General features: G+C 28.3%; 1 protein-coding gene and 1 pseudogene across 1 annotated transcript; both read left to right on the top strand.

Annotated features, from left to right (window-relative positions):
* Positions 1-1,098: 1,098 nt before the first annotated feature.
* LOC101501967 (uncharacterized) lies at positions 1,099-3,218 on the top strand. Its single transcript, XM_004511138.4, has 4 exons — positions 1,099-1,161; positions 2,364-2,434; positions 2,707-2,767; positions 2,855-3,218. Exons 1-4 carry the CDS (start codon positions 1,099-1,101, stop codon positions 3,143-3,145), a joined length of 486 nt encoding a protein of 161 aa, XP_004511195.1. The 3' UTR covers positions 3,146-3,218.
* A 13,326-nt stretch (positions 3,219-16,544) lies between these two features.
* Positions 16,545-21,259, top strand: LOC105852643 (uncharacterized; annotated as a pseudogene).
* Positions 21,260-24,004: the final 2,745 nt, after the last annotated feature.

Raw genomic sequence — 24,004 nt, 5'->3', positions numbered from 1 at the left:
CTAATAATTTGAATTGAGTTGAATCCAAATAAGTGACAAAACTTATCCAAGAATTTTAACCCCGTTGCATGTCCAAGTTTAAGTTTCAAAAATTAAAATAGTATTAATTGTTGTTTTGTTCAAATTATTATAATATTTTAATAGAGAGAAATAAATTAATTGAGATAATTAATAAATTAAAGATACTATAAAAAAAAAAAAACAATAGTTTTTTGTCTATAAAAATATAAACACTATGAATAAAAGAAATAAAATTTAATGTTTTTATAGTACATGTATTAATAATATGAAAACAACAATAAAAAAAATAAGATACCTCCTACTGTTTTGAAATATAAATAAAAAGTAAATATATTTAATTGAAAATTTAAATAAAATACATACATTTTTTTCAAATTTGTTGGTTATATTTTAGAACGAGATATATCATAATGTCATTTAATTTGCAACGTATTTATATATTCTCCTCCTCTTACCTTGTAAAAAAAAATCTTGATCTATGAACATCATTATGATATTTATATTTAATTTTAATTTTAATATTCCACTAAAAAAGCAGTATAACATGTACACAGAATTGACACCCCACGAATTCCATGTGGCTTATTTTATGACTCATCCAGAAAATAAAAAAATGAGTGTTGTTTTCTCTCCCAAGTAACCCTTGTTGTCGTTTCTCTCATCCTCGTTGCCATCTTTCAAATGCTCGCATCACTCGCACACTCGAGATTCTCATAATATGAATTTGCAAGCCAATCAAATTAAATAGGATAACGATGAAGGAAATTGCAACAATAAAATTGAACTTATATTATGATTTCTATCATGAATCAATGCACCCTAACTCACCTTTGTCCTATCAATTGGCGGAGCACCAAAGATGAGAAGGAACAACTTGCACAGGATAATTCTGAATGAAAAAGTTATGCTCGTTTCAATTATGATGATACAAAGAAAATTTATGCATATCATAATGTTGTTCCAAAAGATGATAATAATTCCCTAAAGTCTGTAACAATGAATGATCGTGAAAAATTTGCAAGAAAATATATTTGAGAAGCTCATCAAGCCCAACCTTAAATGCAACAAGATATTAAAATGTTAACCTCTCTATGGGGATATGATGAAGAGATTAATGAGTCAGAAGGAGAATTCATAAAAGTTCTTTCTAATGGGGCTAAAAAGTATAGAAGGAAGAGAACAAACAATAAAATGTAAAATCGACTTTGTATAATGCTCGTTCCAAAACAGGTTCCACTATTCTTGATTAATGAAAATCCTCTACTGCAATGATAGAGGACTGGGGAACCTTGCTGCAAGGTTAGTGATTAAAAGTTTGTGTTTCCAAAAACAAACTAGATTTTTTTCTTTCTTTTTTTCTACATTTTTTTTTTGCAAGACCACATGCCTAATTTTGGGGTTTATGTGAAGAGAATTTGATCACAATGTTCTTTAAATATTGTTATAAAGAAAAAGTAACCAAAACATATACATATTTGTAAAGAGTGCAGTAACCATGTGCTCTATCGTTCCGTATAATGAATTTAATTTATATACATTATCAATATAAATGATTTTTACATTGATATTAAATTATAATTATTTAATATTTAAAAATGTTTAATTTATATAATAATCACTTTTAAAATAATGATATAAGTGACTATGATATGTTTATATTGTAAAATATTAAATTAAGCTCTATTATAATTCATGTTAGCAAAACAATTGTCTCATTATATAAATAGATTCACATCAAGAAATAGCATTTATATAGGAACCTCTTTTCAAGATTATTTTTTAGACAAATATAAAGTAAATCAGTGGTTATATATATATATATATATATATATATATTAATTATTTGTTTGGTATACTCTTAATCATTACAAAAATATTTTATATTTAGTAAATGGTACAAACTTAATATGCACGAGACAGAGAAGAGCATAGACGGAACAAAAAATTTAAATAGTCTGAGTCAATTTTATTTATCAGAAATACTTATACAAAAAAATGACGATACTGTTATCATTAATTAAGAAAAAAATTGGAGATTACAAAAATTGTATCATTGTTTATTCAAAAGTTAAATATATTTTAATATCTAAGAATTATAATTATTTTTTGTGTCTTCACATTTTGAAAGTGTTAAAACATTTTTTCTCAAAATTTTTACATATTATTTGCCAGATATTTTTTTTCTGTTTATTTTATTTCTCAAATATATAGATTGTAGAATTTTTCTTTTTGAGGGAGGAAGTATATATTTGTAAATCACAATGCTAATATTATTGGTTGACTTGATATCCATATAACAATTAACTTTTCCTTTAGGTTTTAAATATCATTGAAATTGGCAGGTACAATTACTCAATCATTTGAAGTTGGTGAGGGTGAATGCTTTTCACACTGCCGTTCTTGATATCATCATGTAAGTATGCCATTTGATTTTAATGCAAATTTTAATAATTGTACTTGTCAAAAGCAAAGGACAAAATAGGGAAACAATTTATTTTTATCTAGTTCATGAACATGAAAATAAATTTTCAAGAAAAATTATTTTTAAAAGATCCATCTAAAATACTGTCATGGAAAATTAAGGATTAATTTAATTAAATGTAAAATTAATTTCCTTCCTTATTCTTACTATGTTCATTGATATAAGTTTTGCTGATTGTTTCTAACAATTATTTTTTTTCATAGCACTATCAACATGGCCTTGCCTGGTAAGCATTACGATGTACCATCAAACAACGAAATTGAGGTCAATTAATTAACTAATCCCTTATTTTGTATTTTTTTTTTAATCTTCATGCATCCCTTCTTAATTTGACATGTTTGCAACAAACAGGACTTTTTTAAACAATGGAATGAATCCAATGAAGAAAATAAGAATAAAATTTTCAGTGACTTCATGTTGAAGAATGTCAATCTTAGCAAAGTAGATGATGCTATGATGATTACTGGAATAGTGACACCTCCAGCAGCTATGATAGCTAAGAGAACAGGACAATCTGTGCCTCAGCTAAGTGCTATGAAAGCCATTCTTGATGTTATCTTTGTACCAACAGCTACAATTTTGGCTCTCATTGCTGTTAAGGTCACCAAAAGAATGTCATTCAAGAATTTGCATCCTACTTAGTTTTCCCTCTTAATGTATGAGAACCAATATAATCTCCAATTGCTTGTGATTAATTGTGCAATATTAAGTTTAATGTTTCATGCCATTCTTGTCATTTTCAATATAAATAATTGTGAGACTAGAGCAACACATGTGCGAAAACTATGAAATACGGATACTAACACACACCAGACACGACACTGACACATCGACACTGATAATAATTTGAGAAAATGAACTAATTGAATGTAATTAAGGTGTCGGTGTCGTGTTGGCGTCGGACACTGACACGTGTTAGACATCGGTACACGCATTTGATCAGAGGTATTGGTGCTACATAGCGCATAAATCAATATTTAAAAATATGCAAAACAAAATTGAATGAGCAAAACCATTATTTGAAAACATGTCAAAGGAAACAAAGGTATAGCGTAATAATTCCAACAAGAAATAGTATTCGATGTGAACATGCTACCATATATTAACATCATGTACAACTGAATTAGAGCATTTAACATAAACCAGTATTTACACATTGTACATGATGTTAATAAACAATCATTTACACATTCCCACAGAAGAAGTTTCAAAAATGTGAGCAGAATTATCAGTTCCTTCAACTGTTTTGAACAATATTCTAATCAGATTCACTTTAACCAAATATCCTTGACCTCTTTGAACCAGATTTCTTCTTTCCTTTCCTTTTGTTCCTAGAGATATTTGACTTAGATGTAGAAGGCACATTGACATTATGCACAGCATTCTCAGTGGAGTAAGGTTCTGAAACTTGAACCTCGGAAATCGCTTTATTCTCTGCAATCTCCTTGGTTTTCTTTACAAGTTCATATCAAGCATTTTCTAATTCTTGCAATTCTTCCTCGGCTACCTGATATTGTGAAACATCCTCATCCTTGGTCATGCATATAAGAATAGGCCAATGTTACAAATTCACAATGTATGGTTGTAAATTATATACCACAACAACAGTACCATCATGGATATTCATTTGGAAAGAAATTGTGTTAAGCATCTCAATGTTTTAAGACCACTATATATTGGATACGAAGATATAATACAGAATTATCAATGACCGAATATCTGTCAACGAATTACACTTCTGTAATTGTGCGACCCGCATTTATTCGCTATCTAGATGTTCAATCCTAGTCGTGAAATGAAGTTGTTATTGGACCACCTACATTTTTCAACACTCCAGTTGTTCTATCCTGAAATTTGGGGAGTTGAGATCTTACATGGAGATAGTCAAATTAGTCCTTCTAAGGCTTGATCAGTTCTCACCCCTCGAGATAGCTTTTAGGATTGAGTTAAAACCTATTGAAAATTTCTAAGATGGTATCCTAATAATAGTGATAAAAGTCTATCCTAAAACTCTAATTGAACCATATATGATGTTGAGAGTTCCACAGTGGATAAAGATTTGGCCTAAATAGTAGTTATTTAGTGGAATGCATTTTTTACCCTACAAGCCAACATTGAGGGATTGAATTAGCCTAAACTCACTAGGTTAAGCATAAAAAGCTTCTGTAAATTGTTTTCAAAGTGTTTGGTAATGGGTAACAATTTGATCTAAATTTTCACTTTACACAAGCTCACTAAACCATGTTCCATCCACAACTATCCTTACAAGTTCCACCCACCAAGCATTATTAAAAATATAGACAAAAAATCAGAACAATAAGCTGGATAAAAGTCAGGTGGCATCTTAATATTTTAAACAACTTCCTTCATGGATGACTTAACAGACCAAATTAAATGGTACATACAAACTTAACATGTTCACAACTATGAGTCATACCCAAAAGAAAATATTAAACACAAAAATAAATACAGAAATGGCATACCATAATAGGAGAATAAAGTGTGGTTAGACATGTACGATGCTAAATCGCAATTCTCTTCAACTCTTTTTCTGCTTTGTATATCAACCTGCTTTGCACTCTCAAGTGAATCACCCCTTAGTGCTGTAAAGTGCCTATCTAAACTAAGCATGCCATCGCTGGTCATTGCATCACTCCGATAACACAACTATTAACAATGCTCAAAATTTTGTACCTATGTAATTGAACACTCAAAATTTACTATATGCCCATTAATTAATTAATAATAATGAATTATCAAACAGAATTACTCGTTCATCTTGGTAAATAAATAAAAGAAACTTGGTTCCGCAAAAAGAAGTGTTGGACCAAAGACGTAAGCCCCGTTCTGTTAAGTCAACTTATGATGTGACCATGTGAATGAATGACTGTAACAATTGGCCAATTTTCTCCAGCGGAACTGGCACAGGCTCCACACATGTCTCAGCCCTCACACCTAGGTGTGAACCAAGCTCCAGCTTAGAGATTTACCTGTTGCCAGGCCTACATTTCTGCAGACTGGGCCCGGGGACTTTCCTGAGCCCTGCATTGCAAAGGCCCATCCACATCGTCTCGATCCATTTAACTTGGTCTCGGTCTGTCGCTTTTATAAACGCCATTAGAGAATTTGATACTAACGATGTGGGTCCAGAAAAATCCAAAATAGGTTCCTGAAAATTCTGGAAAGAGTATGTTTGGTTAAGGTGATCAGTTTAGACGTTGGTACAAAATAAGTACGTAATTTTCCTGAGAATTCTGAAAATACCTTTTACAAGAACGATTAAAACGAAGGCCATTAGCCAATAACCCATAAGAAAATTCGAAGAAGACGGCGAAACAACCTGTGTAACGACGGTACATTCAAGTACTGCCGTATTTCTTTTTCCCAAACATAGAACCGTGAATCCGTGATACTAATGAAAGTAAAGTTAATGAAGTCGAAAAGGTTTGTAACGTCTTCCTTTTTCAAGAATAAAAGCTAAAACTAACCAATACTTGCAAGATAACTCTAAGATATTCTTCAAATCAGTCGTCATCGTTACGGAAAAAATGATTTGATCAATGCTCTTAAATCAATGCTCTTAACTCTAAGATGAACTCTCCAGAGCATTGATCAATGCTAAACACTTCAGATTTTATAAAAATATTATTTCCATTATTTCCATCTTCACTTCTCACTCCATCATTTCCTTTAAAAATACTATTTTATCCTTTTTTTTATCATCTATCAAACTCTCACAAAAATTACCAGTTCATTATTCACTTTTTTTTCGAACATTACAAAAAAAAAATTACCATTCAAAATATAAAAAAGTGAGTTTATTTAACATTTTCGAAACTTTTGAAAAATTTTAAAGTTTCAAAAATAAAATTTTCAGAATTTTTTTACATTTTCGAAACTTTTGATGAATTCCAAACTTTCGAAACGTATTTTTTAGAATTCAGCAACAATTTCAAAACTTTTGATTAATTTGAAAGTTAATCGTAATTTTTTAGTTTTTATAAAAACCTTTGAAAATTTCTATAAATTCGAAACTTTCGCAGCATATATCTCCATAAAACATCAAAAAATTCAAAACTTTCGAAACTTTCAATTTATATGAAATTTTCGAAATGTAAATAATTTTTTTTAAAATAATTAAAATTTGTATTTTTAAAAATGGATTTATAATATTATTATTAATTAAATTTAGTATACTTTTTAAAATCAGGTATGAGTAGAATTGATGTTCCTGCTTCAAGAACGACCGTAGATTCTACAGAAAAATTTGCCACTGATCAAATATTATTACTGATAATTCACTACCGATGAAATTTTTATTATAGACTTAAATTTTTTATTATAAACTTATATTGATGTTTTATTTGAAACATATTTTGTAGGTATTTTTCTCTCGAGAAGCTGTATTTCATTTAAAAAATTTTATAGACATTAATTTTATCAATATATTATATTAATGATCATACCAAAAAATATAAAAATATTAATATAGAGTTATTTAGTGAAGTAATTATAATTTTCCAATTCAATTGAGCTTGATCTTTAATATCTCTTTAAAAACTTTCACTAGATACCTCTTCTCTCACAACTGTTTATTACTCTTTTTTTTCAATTGGTGCAATCTCTTTCTCATATCATTACCGAAAGATAATTTTAAAAGTATATTATAATTTTTATAATGTCAGCAATTTTGTTTCTAGTTCATAGAAAAAAAATAGTAAATGCTACCATAAACTCATATACAACTGGAGATTTTGAATTCGAACTCAAAATAAGACATTCAATTTAATAATATTATCATTTACCAATTAAGTTAGGATCTAAGGATAATTAATAAAATTAACTGCATTACTTAATATTTGTGTCATTTGCTAATGTACTTATATTGTATGTACGGAGTATTAGTTTTTTAAATTTACCCTTCATAAAATTTATTGTTTACTTATTTGTTAAAAAAGAGATGAAATACAATTAGGAGTATTTCGGAAAAATAATAAATTATGTATTATTGATATGATTAGCAAACCTTAGTATTTATGAAAACAATCCACACTTTCTATGTTGTGCAAATATTGTAACTCTTCTACTTCAGTGCTAATTTAGCTAAACTATAGTTTTGTTTTTTTTTTTTTTGGTTCTCCAGGCACAGTGCCTTAACAGTGAGGCATGAGTGAATCACCAAAAATTAAATGCAAGAGAATACTGTATTTAATTATTTATAGTACAAGCCACATGAAGACTGTGCACCAAAATGTAAGCAAAATTGGAGCCGAGGCATAAGTTGCAAACATGATAACAGAGCATTCACTTTTACCAACTCCAAACAATTGAGTCATTGTACCTGACACATTCATTCATAAAATAAGTACCTTTTCAACAAAAGTAATTTATATGTTAAGCAATTCAATTCATTTTAGTATGAATGAATAAATGCATTCTCATATTTATTTTTTAAAAAGTCAATATATATATATATATGGATCAACACTACTAACATAGTATTTGAGTTTCATTTAAAGGTGTTATTAGTACTATTACACACTATATGTTAATTTTATTTATACATAGAAATAATTTGATAAATACATGAGGAAACAAGTACTAATAATAATTTTGAAGTATGATAAAAAAATTAAAAAAAAACTTACTCAGGGATACAGCTGGAGGAACAGCATAGTGAAGAAGTAAAACAAAATGATATAATGGATCAGAGCTTATCAAGTTGAAATGAATTGCCCCTTTCACAATTCCTATACCTATTGATGGCAATGCAACATACATAACCAAAATAATGCCAACCACAAGTGGAACCATTTTTCCTATTCCCTTTAAACCTGAAAAAAAAAATATCATTCCCTCACATTATTCATTTTCAATTTAACAACTAAATTGAACTTAAATCCAAGAGATCAAAGACAGGGTGGAAAAATTCACTATTAATAATTGATTAATTACCCTTAAGAAGATTTGCCCCAACTATTAAGATCATTGTTGGAATACATGCATCCCTGAACATCAAGAAAAGGGTAAAAAACAATAATATAAAAAAATATTTTAATCAAAAAAAAATTATAGTGCAAAAATATCACATGAATGTCGAGACATCTCAACTATATTGACACCTTAAGACAATCATTTATCATTTGCATCCAACTTAAAACTCATTCAAATAGAAAAAAAAATTACAAAAATAATTGGGGGACTAGATCAAAATCCAAAGTAAAGGAGTCAAGACCATAAACAACATCTATCTTATTAAAAGTCTTACCAAGAAAACCCTAAAATATAAAACATTGGTAATGGGAAAAAGAGTGCAAAGAAAATAAAATAGGTTTAACTGCAGTTTTAGTCTTTATTTTCATAAATTCTCAGAATTGGTCATCCTATTTTAAAATCTGATAATTTTGATCTCTCTAAGATTTTTAAACTAAAAATATAATGATGTGATATACTATAAATAATGTGGTATATACTCTTATGATATAAAATTGTCTATATGCATTAATTAAATTACAAAAATGAATAATTTTTGAAGTTTAAATTGGAGTTTTTAGAGGGTTGTATTATAATTTCATGATTATAAATCATTTCATGTCATCATATCCTCCTATATCATGTAATTTAAAATACATCATATTGTCATATTTTAGTTTAAAAAATCATAATTATGACTTAAATTGTCGAATTTTAAAATATACAATGCAATTAGTTATGTTCAATTGACGATTTAATGATTTAAGACATTTTATTATATTCATTAATTATTCACTTATCATAATTAATAAGTTATTTGAATTGTGTTAACTCTTCGAAATGTAATTGGATTTGTTGTCAAAATTTAAGTTTCGAAATAATATATTAACCAAAGCAGGTGATATAGAATGCTCACCCCAGCATAGATACAGATGTATGAAGCATATGAAGAGGAGCACTTTCACCAATTAGAACTTTTCTTAATTGAGGAACTATACCAATTATCACACCAACGACCTGCATGAATCAACATTCTTAAATCAAGATAACAATGTCTCTCTTAATTTTTTTTTTTCATAGTTAATAATAATAATAATAATAATAATAATAATAATAATAATAATAATAATAATAATAATAATAATAATAATAATAATAATAATAATAATAATAATAATAATAATAAAATAATAGAATTACGGACATACCACTCCCCCACAATGCAGGTGCAAATAGTGCTTTCAAGTTGTTCTTGTCAGTAAAAATTTTCAGATGTTTCATAATGTTTGACTTTTCTTGTACCTGAGAAACACTTGAAAATATAAGGCATCATTTCTATTAAATTAAGCCATATTTTATTCAATTCATTTAATCCGTTTTCCTTTTCTCCCACTAGACACTTATATGTTAGAAACTATATATTTCTACAATACAAGAACCTTTTATATTATAACAACGGTATCAAATAGTTATAGTTTTATTTTATTTTAAATTTGTATATAAAAGTAGAGTTTACGATCTTACAAATTTTATATAAATAAGACTACAATCTAGATTATAATAATATCTATGAACCAAATCACGAGAACTTTATCCCACTCATTTTGATACCATTTATGAGTTTTACTCAACACTTAAATTATTTCTACAAAACAAGAATCTTAACATAAAAAGTGTTATATGTTAGAAAATGCAACAACCTTTTCTTGTCCATCGACTACTTTACATTCTATTTCAAGATGATCAATGCAATCACTAGGAAGTGATTTTTCTTCAATTGAGCTCAATGCTTTTGTGGAACATTTTGAAATGTTTTCTAGAATACCAATTTCATTATTTATTGTGGACTCATCAAATTTGACTACATTGGGCTTAAGTGAATATATACGAAGAAAGTTGTACACAATAGACCAACAACAAATGTGTCCCACCTACAAAACAAGAAACACAATGATAAAGAATAATGTACAACCGTATCATTACTACTGGCTCTCACGGCATGCTACCTAATAATATATATTATATATATCCATATTTTTTATTAACAAAATTAATTATTAAATATTTACAAAATTAGTTTAAATTTGGTTCTCTTATAATCTAAATTGTCATTTTGTCTCCAATTTAAATTCCAACAAAAAATAAAAATTTTAACTTTCTCGTCCTCTATTATACATTGGAATGACAAAGCGGATCAGTCCACTCTATCGACACATGACAACCAATTTTATACATGACAACCAATTTTATACATTGAGAACCAATTTCTATATATTTATTTAAGATTTAATTACTTTACATATCTTGAACTATTTAGTGATTTTTAAAATCATTGACATTGACACATGACAACCACTCTATTGAAAAATATTTTAAATTTATTTTTTTTGAAAAAATCTCGAAAAAAATAAAAAAAAAATTCAAAAGTTTGTGAGAAAAATAAATAAAAAATTCTCGGAAAAAATAATTTTTTTTCCCGAATCAAAAAAAATTTTGAAAACAAATTGCAAATAATTTTTTACCGGTGAAAAAATCGAAAAAAATTATTTCTCGAAAAAAACATTTCAAATTTTTTTTAGGGGCTTTTAGTGTTGGGGGCCTTTTAAATTATAAATTTTGTTTGCCCCTCCAACATGTGGGCTGGGGCCAATAATTAGCGGGTTTGTCAAATTGACAGCTCTAACGAGAAGTGAGAGTTGAATTGTGTTTCTCTATATTAGATTCTTTTTCATTATTTGATTAACATTGGTTCGAGTTTGTTGACTTAGAGCATAAGTAGTAATAAACCTAAGGAATGCAGAAGTAAAGTGACACAAGTAATTTATCCCTTTTCACCACTAACTTGGCTACATCTAGTCTCCTAACTCAGAAGGACTTAATCTACTAATTCAACAAATTGAATTACAAAGCATTTAACCCTACTAGTTAGTATTCTAAAAATAGCTTGACAACTCCATACTTTTTGAGGAACATAAACACTTTGACTCTACCAGCCAAGCCTTCTCGACAAAACAAGACAACCCTAGATTGTTGAAGACATACAACACCTTGACCCTACAAGTGAAGTCTTCTCCACAAAATATGCGACCTCATATTGTTGAAGGCACACTAACACCTTGATCCCCTACAAGGCAAATCTTCTCACCACAATCTAAGATCCAAAAATTATTTGAGGCACACTAAAACTATTATGGGGATAGGTTACAATGATTTTGAAACTATCAGGCTAGGTTACTAAGCAGATTTATTACAATTATTTTCTCACACTAACAATGAAACACTAAAAATATTTTTCTTTGAATGAGTGCTTTGACAGAACTTAAAGTCTTCAACTCTGAATACTTAGAAAGTTGAGCTCTTGAGGTTTTCTGAACAACTTTGGATTTTAAGATTTTTTTAGTTTTGTATTTGTGTTGTTTTTATCTTTCTTCTTCAGTCTTGGTCCATTATTTATAGTTGAAATTAGGGCATCAATTTAGACCTTTGAGAATTTTGAATCGTATATTCATTCTAGCTTGGTTTACGATGTTTTTCTTTAAAAATAATTATGAATTGTATCTTCATTCAAGTTTGGTCAACAAATATTTCTTCCAAATATAATCTGAAATATATGTTTTGATAATATGATCCTTAGCCAAATATTCTTTTGATTTTCGAATCTGATCTTGAGCAATCTGATCTTCCTTCATACACTTGATTTGATTTGGGCATGATCAATTAGCAGGTCGTGTTCTTGAACCTTTAGAATTTTTTATATAGCTAAGGAAAATTTATCTTAAATCAGAATCATCAACTTTCCATCAAAGGCATTGATTTTTCTTCATCAGAGTATAACTTGACTGTTGGAGTCAGATGATGTATTATTTGATTTCTTGATAGTTAGAGGTAGACTGAGTGACTTAGAATTAGTGGCTTGAGCAAATAATATTTGTTTCTTTATAAGAGTTAGAGCAACTTTAGAGTGTGCTATGTATCAGAGGCAACACTTTGGAATGCGTCGCAATCATCAGAGTCAGCAAAACATAAGCTTCAAAGGTAGACTTGAAGAATGGCTTCATACTTCAAAATCATATTGAAATTACTGTTCAATAGAGCATGCTAAAATACTGTTCATCAGAACATGCATAAATATTGTTCATTAGAGCATGCACAGGTATTGCTCATCAGAGGTTGTGCAAAAATATTATTCATCATAGGTTGCACACAAATACTATTATCAAAGGCTTTGGAACTGCAAAAACATGTTGAGCTTCAAAAAGCACGCTGAATCTTCAGCGACAAATGAATTCTTTTGAGGCAATCTTCAGACTCAAACTTCAGAGACAAACATTAGAGGCAAATGCGTGTTCTTTTCCTAAGCGTGCATTTGCCTAATTCTGATGATTTCTGTAACACCCCGCTTTTTAACGGCGCAAGTGTATTTTTTTTTATAAAAACAAAGAAATACTTTTGGATAAATATTTAAGTCATAACATAACGACCAAGATAACAAATATTTACAAGCAGCAGAATATATATTTTTTTTTTTGAAATAAAAATCCAAAGTATTTAAACATCAAAATACACCGGGGCTATGAGGCCTATCAGACATAGCTCACACCCCTGGGGTATTCTCGGCAGACCTGTACAAAAGCACTGCCCAAGAATTTTAACTTTCCCCACGTCACATCAAAAAGTGGAACATGGACCCATCGAAATAAAAGACATCAAACAGTTTAAGCATAGATACAATCTTCCAAAATGAAATAAATACAATCACAAAAGAAAGACATCTAGTCCTTATACAACCACCTAATCTGATCATGCTACAAAAACTACACAACCCGGGTGAATCTCCACGTTCCCCGCAAGATCCTCCTGACACAGCTTCGGTCAGGTATGACTAACTACTTTCCCATCTCCAGTGTACTTACCGGTAGGATGATCCTGTTTCTCATCTGAGGGCAAAGCCCAAATTTCCACAATAATTGTAAAGGTCACCTACCGAAATTAACAAATATCACATAGATAAATTCTTATATTTTCAAATGCTCAAAAGAACCTTTCGTCTTAGCATACTCCTCGAAAGAGTTTTCATATGTCCAAAAATGCATAAACAATGTTGAAAAATGAAGTTTTAACAAACTGCACTGTCATAGCCGAATACAACAAAGAAAATGCAGATTTTCAGTTCTAAAATAGCTCTGAATCAATCAACACTTCGAATATTCATTAAATCAATTATGAACACATAATTACATCAAAACTTAATCAACCCAACTTCACACCTCAAAGCAATTACGGCAAATCACAACAACAACCGAATATGTATATACAATCATCATAGTATAACAAACATAACTCGCATATCAAACACTCTAATGCAATGCGTATAAGCCAAAATGCATGATTCCAGAATTCCAAACCAAAACCCTCCTCGAACAACGTAAATCATAATTGTACAACCTCTCACAGACCAGTACTAATTACCAAGGTGCAATCTCTCACGGATCAGCACGATTTACTAGCGTGCAGTCTCTCACAGACCAGCACGATTTTCTAGAGTGCAATCGCTCACAGATCAGCACATTCTAGAGTGCAATCTCTCACAGATCAACACGACGCGACAATCCCCGCAAGGATAAGATGAACCAACAATTCACATGACATCATCCCGTGGCCCATCATGGTCACCACTATCACCATGGCCCCATCACGGTCACCATGTACTATGAAATGCATGAGCATACTCTAACTCTTTTCACCATAATCATTAAGTAAATGCAGCTATTAAAAGATTCCCCATTTTTAATACTCATTTAATTAACACTAATGATTTTTCAAACACAACACAGAGCATACTCAAACATATTTATTCACACCAATTAAAATTTTCACAACCACACATAAATCACAACTTCAAATTCCATTCACACCTAAATTGAGTTAAATTCATTTTCCACCAAGTCACACATAAATTTCTTCACAAAAATTCATAATATTAATTATGAACACATCAATTTCACCAAACATGACTCACCAAAATTTCCAAACATTAGTCACCCATATTCAATCTCCAAAATTTTCAACCATGAATCACCACAACAACATTAATATATCAGAGTTCTCCCCACCGCTAACTCGGTGCCAACGGTCTCGATTCATTTTCGAGACTCAAGGAGCTAACTACATAAACATAAATATTTATAACAATTTGTTCACAATAAAATTAATTCACACACAACAAAATTCTTAAAATTAAATCTTTCTTACACACCAAACTTTTAAAACCAAATAATCTATATTATTTACTTAAAACTAAATTAAACAAATATTGTCCAAATTTCACATACACACACTCGACTATTAAAGCACCAAAATTTTTGAGTTAATAAAATACTCTAAACCTTTTTTTTTTCTTTTTAAACTCAATCATAGAGTAATTAAAAGAGTAGTATTTTAAACTCTAACCATTTTTAATTTCAATCTATCTTTTTGCTCAAACTCTTTAACTTAGTTAAAATTTGAATTTTTTCACAACTTTAACAACTCTAGATTTTTCGTAAAATTTCAACTCCAGTTCAAACTCATTTATTTGAAAATAACTCATTACGTAACTCAAACACATCAAATTTAATTACCGTCAATTCATACCAAATTCAATCAATTCAATTCCACAACACATATATAGCACCTCAATTAAATTTCAACAATTCAAACATAACTCACCCAATTTCAAAACTCCATATTTTTACCCATAAACCACCAAATTTCATCAATTCATTTTCTACAAAATCCACAAATAAACCACATCTCAAAAATTCATAATAATAATTATGAACATATAAATCACACCAAACTTGAATCACCACAAACCACACTTCAAATTTAAATTCCACTAAATTACTCATAATCACATTAAATTAATTTTTCACTAAATCACACCTCTAATACAACAAATTTCTTTTCCACAAAATCACAATTAATGTCCTAAATGCAAACTAAAAGTTTGGAATGAGCTCTTACCTTAACGATAGCTCTAACACGCGATTACGGTACCGTAATTAATTTTGATAAAATTTAAGTTCGTGGACACCGCGTCGAAAACTAGCTCACTAGCACGCAGCGTGACAATGAGCAACTTTCTCTTCTATCACTTCTCGAAACGAAGCTTAGATCTAGAAGAAAAGTGAAGGTTTTTGTGTTTGTGTGTTTTGAAAACAAATAAAATTTAGAAACAGTAAAGGAGGAAGAAAGGAATCCAGTGAGGCAACGTTTTCATTATGTTTCTCTTCATTCCTTTTTCCTTTCTTAGGTGTATATATATATTAAAATAATAATAATAATATATTATAATAATAATAATAATAATAATAAATAAATAAAAAATAAAACAAATATCTAGATATTTTTATAAAAATCATCATTACGTCTGTCACCTCACATCACAAATTACTTTTCAAAAAAAATATCTACTCTCGCTGCAATTCATCGGCAGATGAATTTTTCTGAAAAATGTTGCATCTCAGAAAATTTTTTATTCAACAAATGATTCACCGTAATTCAATAAAATTATTCATCGATGAACAATTTTAATCGGATCTCTAAAAATATATTTTTGGTATTTAACTCACATAATGCCAAAAAATTGGTTAAAAAGCCTCAGAAATTTAGCACAAAATTTCTCAAAATACATAAATTAGAATTTAAAATTAAGGGTCTTACAATTTCGCTGACTGTTTTGATTTAGTTTCCTCTGACCTTTTTACTTCCTCTGGTGGGTATCCTCTTGTACCTTCATTTGATTTTCTTCTTCCAATTTTTTCATACTTAATGAAGTACTTTTGTTTTCTTATAAAATACTTTTGTTGACATCAAAACTATGTGGAAAGCCAACTTAATTCCAACCGAAAAGGCATCACACACTAAAAAGTTAGCTACTCTTTCTTGGATCATCAAGGCTATGCATTGAGGCAAATATTTTTTGTAAACGAGAAATTTTTTACTTCTTACATCAAATCATCTTTTTGGTCTGATTTAAGGGAAATGTATGATGTCATTAGTCATAATAGTATCTAGTGAATTGGAAATGGCGGTACTTATATTTTTGTTTGATAATTGGTTAAATATCATATTTTTGGATCTTATCCTCATTCCTCTAGCGATTCAATATGCTTTGAGAGGTACAGTGGCAGATTTTATTAATTCATGTTCTTGGTCCCTTCCTAGATACATTCATATCAAGTTTTCGTACCTTTTTTAATGATATAGGAAAAATGGTTATCCCAAATCATTCGCTTAAAGAATGTGGAAGCACTTAATATGAAAGTGGGTTATTCATCAATTTTGTCTATTCTCAATAGTGACTATAATCAGAGATAAAGAAGAATAAATAACTGATTTCTCGAGAGAAATTTTCATGCTTTAGCAAATCAGTATTAACAAATCAGTATGCGACAATTGAAAAAAAACCATTAATACTATTGTTATTAATAATAATTTCTCCTTTCCCGATTTAAAAAAATGATAATAAGAAGGAGAGGGAGAAATTTTAAATTATTTATAAGTTCTTTTGATTCCCTTTCATTTTTGTTTCCAAATCCCTAAATATAGGAAAAGAAAAAATAGTATAAGAGAAATTTTTCTCACACATTCTTTAGAATTTAAACTAAACACAATTTTTAAAATATTTTCTCTGCTCCTCTTCCCTCCAACCCAATGGAGACAATTAGTTGGAGCACTATTCGGGTTTTTGGTTATCTAATTGTGGTGATTAAAATAATTGTGTTAGTATAATAGTTTTGACATAATAAAAATAATAATTTATATATCTTTTACTCAAAAGTATAATTTATATAAATAACTAGTAAAATTTTATATTTATTAAGTAGGCATGATGAAAATCTTATATAGTTATCATGCGTATTTATTAAGAAGATTGTCTTAATCAAAATCATTCTTATCAAAATCATTAAAATAAAAGTATTGTATGGGTTAACATTAAATGATCACTCCAAAAAAACAATTTTTTGAGAAATTCTTACAAATGTTTTTGAGTCACTTGTTAAAAATTTAAATGTAAAAAAAAAATTAAAAGTTGTATAATCATTCATATTTTGAAATTATAAAAGTGAATTAATTTTTTAACTTAAAATATATATATATATATATATTAACAAGTGCCCTTGACACTTATTAGCATGACCCTAATATTTTTAATGTTACAAAATAGAAATATAATTTCAAATACACCCCTTACGTTAAATGCATTAGGGTCATATTAACAAATGTTCTAATAGTAGTCAAAAATAGAAGTTTTGTATTAAAAAATAATTTTGAACATCAAAAAGTTTAATACACTTTTTTCCAACATAATATTTCTATATTTGTTTCTTAACCAATGTTCTAAGGATATTATTCATTAGCATTTTTAAATGTTTTACACACAATATCTGAGTTTTTAGTACATTAAATAAAAGTATAAAAGGAGGTTGGGTAGCTCAACTGATTTAAGATAATGAATGAAAGCAGTGACAAATCTTCTTTGGAGCGAGCAGAGGTCACAACATCCTCTGTGTTTTTAAATTTTTTTTATATAAATAATCAGGATAAATTATCAAAATAATATTGATAATTACTAAAATATCCTCCAAACCATATATTATCTTTACTTCTTCTTACTTTCTATATATGATAATATTGTTAGATTAACTTTTCTTGAATGATAATAATGTTAGATTAAATATTTAAAAGATAAAATAATTGAAAATTAAGTTATTTAAATATGGTAATCAGTCAAGCTATACGTGACAACTACAAGTCTACAATAACATAGGAAGAAGTTGAGTAAAACAGTTTATGTCTCTCCACTTGCATAGTAAAATTATCATCTCTCCACGTGTCCCTTATTGATTATTTCATTATCATATAATTGCAAAAATATTTCCTTTCTTACATGAACCACTTAAAACTATCTCATGTTTGAAGTTTTGTGTTGTGAAGTTTACCATTTCAAAATTTACATATTTGGATCTGTTTTTATACATTTTAAATCCAATTGAAAATAGTTTGTTTAATCAAATTATGGTATTGAATTCATATTTGTACATTATTTTTTAAATTTGTCAAACATTTTAAATTTTCATATGTATAAGTAAAAAATGTCAAATATTTTTAAAGTTTTTTGTTTTTTTTTCATGATTTCAATTTTGAAGCCAATCCAACTACTACCTATTAACAAACTATAACAAAGTTTTACTTGTTAACCGTTGATATATGATATGATGTGACACTATTTGTTAATTGTGGATTATTTTAGTTAATTTGTGAATTGTTTTAAGTAATTTATGTATTTTTTTAGGAGTGAAACGATATTTAAACATAAAAAAGTTTATGTATTTTTCAAGAAGAAAGTTTCTGACAACGATGAAAATTGAAAAGATTCAACATCGACACCTGAAAAACATCCTTCTAGTGATCAAACAGTTCTACTAGATGAGCAGCCTTGTAAGATTCAAAAAATCACCATGGATAAATTTGATGTCAATTGTTTAGAACATGACTCTGAAAAGCGTCTCCAAATTTGGGAATACCCGGTGAATCAAATAGATGAAATTCGAAGAGCTTACCTTAATTGGAGTTCGTATGTGTAATTGAAAAATATCCCCTAAATAGAGACAAGCATCCAAGACAATTTCAAGCATTTTGGTTCAAAATGTTTCCTTCATGGCTAGAGTACTCTCTGATTAATGATGTTGCTTATTGTTTGTTTTGTTACTTGTATAGTACACAACCAAGTGGGAACCCTACCTCTGACGTCTTCACTAGAAAATGTTTTAAAGCATGGAGATAGGTCAACGCCGAAAAGAGTTGTGCTATTGTTAAACATATTAAAGAGAGTCCATGTTCGTTTCACAATAATGTAACGAAAGCATGTCAAAACTTGTTCAATCAATCTGTGTACATCATAAATGTCTGTAATATGTAGAGTGCCGATTTAATCAGCAAAAATAGATTTCGTCTCAAGTGCTCTATTAATTCAATTTGTTGTCTCACATTTCAAGCTTGTACTTTCAAGGCCACGACGAATCACTCGGATCAAAAAATAGAGGTAACTTTCTTGAAATGGTCAAACTTGTTGCATCATACAATGATGAACTTGCAAAAGTAGTTATAGAGAATGCTCCATATAATTCAAAGTATACATCTCCTAAAATTCAAAAGGAAATTTTGCATATCATATCTAGTAAAGTGAAAAGTTATATTCGAGAAGAGATTGGAGATTCTAAATTTCGCATAATTGTTGATGAATTGCGTGATGAATCTCTAAGGGAGCAAATGGCTATTATTTTGAGGTTTGTGGATAAAAATGGATTTATACAAGAACGTTTCTTTTGGTCTTGTGCATGTTAAAGACACTATGGCAGTCACTCTTAAAAAAACCATTTGTGATGTGCTTTCTCGGTATGGTCTTGATGTTTTAAATATCTGTGGACAAGGGTACGATGGTACTAGTAATATGAGAGGGGAGTGGAATGGATTATAAGCACTATTTCTCAAAGATTGTTCTTATGCTTATTATATACATTGTTTTGCACATAAACTACAACTTGCTTTGGTTACTGTTTATAGAGAAATTTTTCATATTCATGATTTCTTTTCACACTTAACTTTTATTATCAATGTTGTGTGTTCCTTTAGTAAGCGTCATGATGAATTGCAAAGTGCCATATTATAGGAGATTTCAACTTTGTTGGAGATTGGTGAACTTGAAAGTGGTAGTGGACAAAATCATATTTGCAATTTGAAACGAGCCAACGATACTCGTTTGAGCTCACATTTTTCTTCTGTTTGTAGTATGAAAAATTTATATAATCCAACTTGTGCAGCTCTTCAAAATGTTAGAAGAAATGGAACAAGTTATTCTACATGTGGTAATGCTAATGTTGCTTATAAGGTTATAAAATCATTTGAGTTCATATTGATTTTGCACATGATGAAAGAGATTATGAAAATCACAGATAATCTTTGTCAAGCTTTACAACATAAATCTCAAGATATACTTAATGCAATGCAATTAATCAATAATACAAAAGCATTAATTCAGAAGTTGAGAGATGGTGGTTCGGATGATTTATTGAAAAATGTGATATTATTTTGTGAGTAACATGATATTGATTCTCCCGATTGTAATGCTATTTATATAGAGTGTGAAGGATGTGCTCGTCATCAACATGATCACATGACAACGAGTCAACAATATAGAATGAATCTCTTTTGTGTTACAATTGATCAACAATTGCAGGAATTGAATCACATACTTTGTGCGCAAACAATGGAGCTTTTAAGTCTAAGCAATAGTTTGGTTCCTAATGATATTTACAGAGCATTTAATATGGATAATATATGTACTCTTGTAAATAAATTTTATCCTCTGGATTTTAATTACTAAGAGAAAATTAATTTGAGATATTAATTGATACACTTTATTCTTGACGTTGTTAGTCATTCAGATTTGAATAACTTGTCAACTATGTCTGAATCATGTGAAGCTCTAAAAAAATAGAGAAAGCGGATACATATTATTTGATTGATCGACTAATTCGTCTTATCTTAACTCTTCTGGTTTCTACAGCTACTACAGAAAGATCATTTTCAGCAATGAAGATTATCAAGACAAGACTGTGTAGCAAGATCTATGATGAATTTCTTGCTGACAATATGATCCTTTATATTGAAAAAGAAATAGCTAAAACCTTTAATTCTGATTCAATTATCGATGATTTCAAGACTTTAGGAGAATGAAAAGCACAACTGTAATTTGATGTAAATGTCTCTTTAGATAGATTATATTTTTATTGTGTATTGATATTATGTTGAATCTTTGATAAAATTATATAACTTTTATGAATTTTAATTATAATATTTTAATTAATATTTGTTGCTGCTCCCCCAAATATTTTATACAAGATCTACCACTGAATGAAAATGTTGAATGAACGAAAGAGTCAGAGTTCAGACCTTGATAAAAGAGAAAATTACTAACTTAATAGCTACACTTGCCAATAAAAAATAATAATAAAAAGTGTCCTTAAGTTCTTGTTCAAGTAATAAATGTCGATATTGTTAGGTTAAGATTACATTGCGAAGATATCACAATTATGTGAGTTAAATTATGAAAGTATTTATCATTTTTTTAAATAAAAAATAATTAAAATATAAAATTAATTCATAAAAATGATGCGCCGTAAAAAATTTCTTTTTTATTTTTAATTTATAAAAAAAAGAAATTTATTTTAAAAATTAAAATGTTTACAAAAACACTACGCTAAAATTTTTGTTACAATAAAGAACCGACATAGAGTAAGAGTACCTTCTATCGGTACTCAAATGCTACTACTATTAATGCAATTATATTGGTACAACGTACATATGAAAGTCTATTCATAATGATTTATTTTAAAATAAATATTATTCTTTTTAATATAATTTTATTTTTTTTTTAGAATTGTATTATTCAATTACTATTACATGTATTACTTGCATGTAAAATCTTAATTCTACCATTTATTTATAATAGTGTAAAACACAATAATAATTAATAAATATAATGTGATAAAGTAATTATTTTATTTCGTCTATATATTATATTTCTTTATATATGTACAAAAATCTTAACATATATCTATTTTAAACAGAGGGAAAGTATATTTAACATGAGTAGCTGAGTTTCAAAACATACATCATCTAATCTAATTAACTATATTTATCTAATTTAATTAACGACATTTTGAACCTAATTAAAAGGTTAAAATAATCACGAGAAGCCAATGTAATAGTTTATAATTTTTTTTTATAAATAAGATGATACAATTATCAATTAGAAATTCATATATAATTGCAAAGTCCCAAATTCAAATTAAAAACATAATATATATGTATCCTGAACATTTATGAAATGATATAAGATCAAAAGTACACAATAATTTATATTTATTAACCAGGCAGTAGCAAATGTAGGAGAGCTTTAGGCATTGGAGTGTTTGGCAAACAGATTTCCAATATTCTTCTCCTGATTGAGATGCATCATTTCCCACCAGAACCAACTGCAAAACACCATCAAGTTAAGGAGTCACTTTCAATGCAAAAGAATCAGACTAGTTAATCTTTCATGCAAAAATTGGTGGATGTCGACATTTGTGTCGTTGATAAAATACTTTCATGATTAACACTAGTAATTTTGTTATACATTGAAATTCCTGTAATTGTCCAATGAATTATTTACAAGAGTTTAACCTTTTACTTTTTGTGTAATAATAGATTGAAGTATATCTAAACTCCCTTAAATAATTGTTTATAAAAACAAAAGGTGTCGATATCTATAGAACACTAATATGTTATTCTAGAGTTTTGTTGGATGTATACTAATATTATAAAATCAAAATTAAAAATAAATTTTACTTTAATTTATTTTAAATAAGTAAATATAAATAAAGCACACGACAATAAATATAATTGGATATTTAGTTATCATATCATGCACATTATAATCTAAAATATCGTAGCGTTGAAAAAGTAAAAGGTTAATATTATATATTTCGTATTTCAAATTATAAATGCTCAACATTTTTGTCCCTAAGATACGAACGTTAAACATTTAAAGAAAAGATCAAAATGGTTAACGTTTGTAACTTAAATAATCAATTTTTTTAATATTTATCACATAATTGACTAATCAAATTGAAACATATAAAAATTTAAGAGAGATTCATAAAATGTCAAATATTTATAATTAAAACAAAAATAAAAAATTATGTAACTTTTTTAATTTACAAGACTAAAATGAAAATAGTTATCAAGCAAAGCACAGAGTATAGCTACAAAAGAGATATGTGTAAACTCCATGAAAACTATGAAGTGGTATAAGTCAAGTGAGTATTTTTCTCTGTGCTGCTTATATTTATAGTAAATTCGATGGCTATCCTCACAGTGAAAGTATTGTCTTCTTGTAATCCAATTGATACCTTAACATACTATTCGGAAACCATCTAACAATACATTCTATTAAAAATAATATATTTGCTATAAAAATAATATCAACAACTAATTAAAATTTAAAATATGCAATCATGTGAGAATGAAAATTTGAAAATAACTTCATTTGTCAATTCACAGATACATAATATAAGAAGTGCTAGCAACACACTTTCTAACGCACATTTTCTAACACACTCTAAAATCGGTTAAAATTCACATAGATCCCACTAAATCATGTGAGTGTCATATGAATTTGATGAGACTCATTTGAATTTTAATCGATCAAATAAAGTGTGTATTAAAAAATGGATGCTAAAGAGTGTGTTGATAGTATTATTTATATAATATTGAATCAATATTATCACTTCATAGGACAAATTATCAATAGAAAAAATGCAATTAAGTTGTTAAAAAATTAATTAACAATCAAAGAAAGATAATGGTTATTTGACTAATATATCCTTTTTAAATATTAATGTACTTTTTTAATATAAATAATAGTCCAGCTACTTA

Source organism: Cicer arietinum, chromosome 7 (assembly GCF_000331145.2).
Source record: "Cicer arietinum cultivar CDC Frontier isolate Library 1 chromosome 7, Cicar.CDCFrontier_v2.0, whole genome shotgun sequence".
NCBI classification, from domain to species: Eukaryota; Viridiplantae; Streptophyta; class Magnoliopsida; order Fabales; family Fabaceae; genus Cicer; species Cicer arietinum.
The sequence above is the reverse complement of the archived record's forward strand: the minus strand, read 5'-3'. Positions and strand labels throughout refer to the sequence as shown.

What these genes read in the sequence shown, in the direction of transcription:
- LOC101501967 (XM_004511138.4), top strand. Translation starts at nt 1,099, where the DNA reads ATGTTAACCTCTCTATGGGGATATGATGAAGAGATTAATGAGTCAGAA. An exon ending in GCCGTTCTTGATATCATCAT is followed by an intron (nt 2,435 to 2,706) that starts GTAAGTATGCCA and finishes TTTTTTTCATAG; the next exon opens with CACTATCAACATGGCCTTGC. An exon ending in CATCAAACAACGAAATTGAG is followed by an intron (nt 2,768 to 2,854) that starts GTCAATTAATTA and finishes TGCAACAAACAG; the next exon opens with GACTTTTTTAAACAATGGAA.